The sequence below is a fragment of the Arachis hypogaea genome, chromosome 1 (assembly GCF_003086295.3).
Source record: "Arachis hypogaea cultivar Tifrunner chromosome 1, arahy.Tifrunner.gnm2.J5K5, whole genome shotgun sequence".
Classification (NCBI taxonomy): Eukaryota; Viridiplantae; Streptophyta; class Magnoliopsida; order Fabales; family Fabaceae; genus Arachis; species Arachis hypogaea.
In genome coordinates, this window is record NC_092036.1 from 38570303 (window position 1) to 38575978 (window position 5676).

Sequence of the window (5676 nt, forward strand, 5' to 3'; positions counted from 1 at the left end):
AAAATAAATTGAAGATCGAGAGCTCCAAGCAGAGAGAGCCTTCGCAACGTCGATGCTATGAGCTCGACCTTCATGCGAGGAGAAGGGTTTCGGCGATGAGTTTGAGGCTTTGAGCTCGACCTTGAGGCCGAGAGAAGAGGAACGATGAGAAGAACCCGCCACAAGCGACGATGGCAAGGAGAATGATTTGGCTGGAATGCGATGAATGATGGTGGCTACTTGTTGAAGGGGTAGGTTGCATAGGTTTAGGATTTCTTTTCAAATTTTATTCAATTTAGGAAGAGTGAGAGACTTATAAAGAGATAGGGTTTCGGTGTATTTGGCCGTTCTCCCCCGTTTTTCTTTTAAATTTAACCCTAAAACGACGCTGTTTTGAAGGATGTTTCCATACTAAAAATCTTTCAAAAATCATATCGATTCTTGTGATTTATCGATTAACTGTTAATTCGATCAATTTTCAAACCGATTTTTTGCCAAGTAATTTTTCTTATTAATAGGATCAACTAAAAGACCGATTTTTTATTAATCCAATTAAACCGGTCGATCGGATCCAATTTTCAGAACCGTAATAAATATCTCGCATACTACTTAAATTGAATATTGGACAACTAACATCAGAAGCTTCCTCCGTGGTGGCGATTCTGGTTCTGTTCCAACTGGACTGCCTTGAAATGCTCTGCGTCTAGTCCTCCCTCCTTCTATGAGCACACTGCCATTGAGAATCCATGATGCACTTCCACAACAGCTCCTTCCCATATGAGAGGTTGCTCCGCTCAGTGGTCGTGCTGCTCTGGTCCCCGGTTTCCTTGTAAAAGAAGAAAACCAATTGTTGGCGCATTATTCATAAACCAATTACTAGTTCTTATGGACTGAAAGGGCAGGCCCAGTCCTATTGAAAGCCCAATAACCCACTCCACCTTCAGAGAAGAAAGAAAACACCATCGACGTCGTCGGGCATAACGCAAAACCCTAAACCCTTTCCATCGCGCCGTTCTTACGATCCTCTTCATCAATGGCTTCAGCGTGCAGCAGAATTGCGCAAAGAGCATATTCATTTTCTTGCATAAAATCAAGCATCAAATCTACTCTTCGCTCTTCATCCTTCTCCAAGTCAGCCACCAACACCGCCACCACTTCTTCTCCTCTTTGCCGATCCATTTTAACCAGGTTCCCCCTCCCCCCTCCCCTATGACCCTATTTCCAAGTTCCTAAGGAAAACTAGATCCAAAAGGGATCGGAATTTTTATTTCTGAAGTGTTGTTCTCGTTGTGGTGGTTGTTGTAGGGTTGCTCCGGAACTAAGATGCGCGCAGTCGTTGCTGCCGCTGCATAGTGCGGTTGCGACGGCGAGGATGACGTCATGCCTGAGTACAACATCTCGGAGCTGCCGAGCTCTATCACAGGGTACTCTCTGCTGCACCTCTCCCGGCCTCTAATACTTACTTTTTCCGCAATAAAAAAATCTTCAACCGTGAGTCGCCAGTTTCCTTGCTTCATAGATTGAAGTTTCTCTATGGATTTTTTCTTTTTTGACGTCTTGTTTTATGCTGTGTTGTCAACTGTGAGTTGTACTGAGTAACAACATGATTAGATATAGGATTAACTTTCATGAAAGATGGCATTATTTTTTCTTCCTGATATATGCTGCTCTAGACATATAAGAAGGAAATCTGAAAACATACTAAGCTCTTGAAGTGGAAAAGACATTGATTTTTTTAAAAGATGCAATTGTTATATATGGAGTAACGTTTTAGGAATGTGCGTTTATTATTTAAGGGTGAACGGAACGACTACAATGAACCAACAGTGGTTACTTGGAAAGGGTAGATAGATCGCTTAGATGAAATCGAGACTTTGTTCTCTGAGTTGATAGAAAGTTGCAATTGGTTTCGGCTTTCAAAATTTCCTGTTCACCAATTGAACTTTGTTGAACGACTGGATCCTTTTATTGGTTTGTAGCACAATCGTGACGTGTAGTGTGTCTATGCTCGATACTATCTAGAACATTTAAATGTGTTGGAAGTTGGAACAACCTCGCGCATGGTCTAATTTGACTCTAATTTATAGAGGGGGCATTGTCAGCTGGGTAGGTTGGTTTTGTGTATAAAACAATATGAAGGCCAAAAATTTCAAAGTGAATGTGATGTTATAAACTAACTGTAAAATTTGGTTCCTGCAGGCACATAGTTAATTGGGAGTTTGCGGGACCAGTCACTTTTGACCTACTGCCTCATTACCAAGTATGAAAAAATTAAGTGTTCTTTTAACATTTAATAATAATATCTTCAGCAATCTTATAATACAGCTTTATCTGTTTCAAAAAAAATGCTCTGCTTCCATTTCCACAAATGTATGCTAGAATAAGAATGGATTTCGTGTGCAGTAATACCCTCTTTTCTTTTGTTTTGGAATCAATAAGTGGAATTGAGAAGTTTAGGAATGAAATTATGTTTGGTGGTCAGAGACTGGAACTAAAATTTCAGTCTCGAGACACACGATTTCAGTCCCTTCAGTACCTCCAGAAAGTTGGGACAAAAGGAATTGAAATTTCTGGGGATAGAAATTAAAACTTTAACAACATTTTCTTTAATAATTAAGGGTGTTTTAGTAAATATTCTTATTTTCATCTCCATATTTATCTTGAATCAAACAATATCAAGACATAATTCAGTTCTGTACACTTTACACCAAACGTAATACAGAGACTTAATTTAGTTTCAGTCTCCCAGTCTATATCTTTCGGTCTTAGCCTCTTTTCCAAACGCAGTCTAAAATCTAAATGTGATGAACAATTGAAACATTAGATATGGGCATTTTTGGCAATCTATTTCAGTTTGATGTGTTACGTAGGCCTATAGAAGTCCTAGTAAGGAGGAAGGAGAGTAGATAAGATGGTGGTTAGTCTAATAGAGGTGGTGGAGGGAGATTTGGAAACCTTGGAAGAAACAAGAATTTAGCATTCTAAATATGAACAGGATTTCATGCATCATCTAATCATTGTTTGTTGCCAATCTCACCTATTGGGTCAACACATAAATAATTGTGGTAGTTGTTGTATCTTGGTTTGATTCCCCATTGGATTAGTTGCAATGTTTCTTCCATCTATTAGTTCAGTATGATGATTTTGGTGTGGTGGATGCAATATTCCAGAGAACTTTTCATTGTGAGATCAATTTATTACCATACTCACACTGTTCCTTAACCTTAACAAGTAACATATGTAATTTTAATAAGAAATCTTCAAATTAATAGAATAACCATGCTACGAGATGACCCTCACACCTTTCTTTTGTGTTAATTATTTGCTTGTATAAATCTCGTCAGTTGTTTACTGGTGGGATATATTAGGAAATAAAAGGAAAAATGTAAGGAAACTGAAATTTGGAGTGCATTAATGCTAAATAGATAATTAAAGACTTTTATCGAATAACCTGATTTTTGGATGAGAACGGTTGGCTTAAAATTTATATAAATCAGATGATCCTTTTATAGTAAATAAGTATCCTGTTGGTAGTTAACAAAACTGCTACTTTCGCCAGATGGAATTGATGGGACGTGAGAAATGCATGCTGTTCTTAAGGTGGGATATTTTTCTTTGTTGTCCAAAGAGTTTGGAGAATCGTAGATAATAGTCACCTCATGATTTGTGTCTAGTGTCTATACATGTTTGTGAGTAAAATTGTACAAACACCATTGGTATGGATTAAATGATCTTAGATCTTCCAGTTGCCATGTTTCAAGTTGATCTGTTGATGTTCTTTCACTCTTTGGCCCTTGATTATGTAAGCATTCTTTATTTTCTCCGGCATGTTTCTAACTGAGACTTTATCTATTTGTTCTATAGAGCTCGGTCTATCAGTTCCAAGGTAACATGCTAGAAGTGAGACTGAAGAAAGCCTTTTACATTTGTGAGGTTGGATTTTGTAATTCTGCTATGTCAATACCCAAAAGTTGCTATACTCAATTTTATTTTTTCAGGCTGAGAATGATTTTGTTGTTGAATAATGGTTACTCGCCGGATTATATAAATTTGATTAATCAATATGCTTAATTAAAGCAAACTCTGGTTCATCAAGAAATGGAGGTCAAGTATAAAAATTGAGGTAGACTGATGTTTCAGTGGAAATAGGTATTTGTATCAGGTCTTCAATTTCTATTTTTATATCTTAGTGCATCGAATACTTTCCAAGAATTTAAATATATTTGTTTTCCAGGGAAACATATTTTTCTTTTTTGATTCCATCGATTAAAACTGAAGGCTAAGTACAAGTTGATTACACTCGAATAGCCTTTTGCAAACACCATAACTAAACACTTGCGAAATTAAATTACACATCTAACTAATGAATATGCAACAATATTATATCACACTACTGATAATGATAACATTAATGGTCATTATTAACTCGTTATTTGTATAGTTATTACTTCATTGGTGCTAACTCTAGTCCTACAAAATTCTTTTATACAATTGTTGATACCCTAGCCTAATAAGTAAAGTCAGACCTAATAAGTAAAAGGCCCACCAAGAAAGGTAGCTTCGGCAAACGTGCCTGAAGAGGTTGGATCTTGCAAAGGAGCGGATCTCTCTTGCTATCTCGATCTTTCCTAAAAGATAGGTATTAACGAACTCTCAAGATAAAAGGAATAGTTATCTATCAAATAAAGATGGAACTACTCCAACAAAGGTGGTTATCGACTATACTATAAATATACTGACACTCTTTAGATATAATATACATTTCAATCTACAAAAAACTTGCCTAAAGCAATTGTTAACTTAAGCATCAGAGTCTCTTGCAGGGACCATTTCCCCTCCCCACCTCCTCGTGAGGAACTTGGTCAGGTGGCACCTCGACATCAACAAGTCGGACGCTGTCATACAAAGGGATCTGGAATTCACGTTCAGGTCCAAATCAACGTTTCAGGTAACCCTCAGAACATTGGCGCCGTTGTCGGGGACATAGAATTCATCCTTTAACCGCGGCGGATCGCCAATATGAAGACGGCCATACGGCGTCTGAATCTGAAGCCGAGCCCCAACTAGAGGGCCATGCCATCATACTACCTCCACCACACCAAACGTATGGTCCTCATGGGGAAGGGCCTTCAAGAAACCCTTACTCTAGGCGAATTCATTCGGAGATCCACCCTCTCGAAGATGAAGAGCCTCCTCAGACAGCAAAGATATTAGGCCTAGTCCATGGTCAACAAGAACGACTAGAACAGCTGGAGCATGAGGCTGAATGACAATAGGAAGTAGAACAGGAGTTACGAAGAGAAGTATGACGACGAAGGGAGCTAGAAGAAAAACTCTTGAAGTTAGAGGTCGATCTTCGAAATCGGGGTAATCGAATAGACCGGAAAGAAAGCCCTCTCCCTCTAGATGGAGAAGACTCATTCATAAAAGAGATCATGCGGGCTGAAGTTCCTAGAAATTTTAAAACCCCCGATATGGATCTCTATGATGAAACGACCGATCCAAGACATTACCTCAGCAATTTCAAAAATCGGATGTACCTAGCCGACGCTTCTGACGCCACCCGTTGCAAAGCCTTCCCGACCACTCTGACTAAAGCGAAAATGAAATGGTTTGATAACTTAGCCCTCAGGTCGGCAATTATCTTCGACGACCTGATAAGGAAGTTTCTGACCAAATTCTCCATCCAAAAGGATA

At 38.7% G+C, this 5676-nt stretch overlaps 1 protein-coding gene across 4 annotated transcripts; it reads left to right on the forward strand.

Annotated features, from left to right (window-relative positions):
- The first annotated feature begins 602 nt into the window (after positions 1-602).
- LOC112802613 (uncharacterized) lies at positions 603-4125 on the forward strand. Of its 4 annotated transcripts, XM_072197841.1 has the most exons (5): positions 623-1167; positions 1285-1403; positions 2179-2239; positions 3539-3579; positions 3844-4125. In XM_072197841.1, exons 1-3 carry the CDS (start codon positions 1013-1015, stop codon positions 2184-2186), a joined length of 282 nt encoding a protein of 93 aa, XP_072053942.1. In that variant the 5' UTR covers positions 623-1012; the 3' UTR covers positions 2187-2239; positions 3539-3579; positions 3844-4125. The 4 variants fall into 4 exon arrangements, with proteins under 4 accessions (XP_025701686.1, XP_072053942.1, XP_025701699.1 ...); XM_025845914.3 differs by lacking the exon at positions 3539-3579; XM_025845905.3 differs by lacking the exon at positions 2179-2239.
- Positions 4126-5676: the final 1551 nt, after the last annotated feature.

Coding starts and splice junctions, on each gene's coding strand:
- LOC112802613 (XM_025845901.3), top strand. CDS start 1,013: ATGGCTTCAGCGTGCAGCAGAATTGCGCAAAGAGCATATTCATTTTCT. Junction 1,168..1,284: donor TGCCGATCCATTTTAACCAG/GTTCCCCCTCCC, acceptor TGGTTGTTGTAG/GGTTGCTCCGGAACTAAGAT. Junction 1,404..3,843: donor CTGCCGAGCTCTATCACAGG/GTACTCTCTGCT, acceptor TTTGTTCTATAG/AGCTCGGTCTATCAGTTCCA.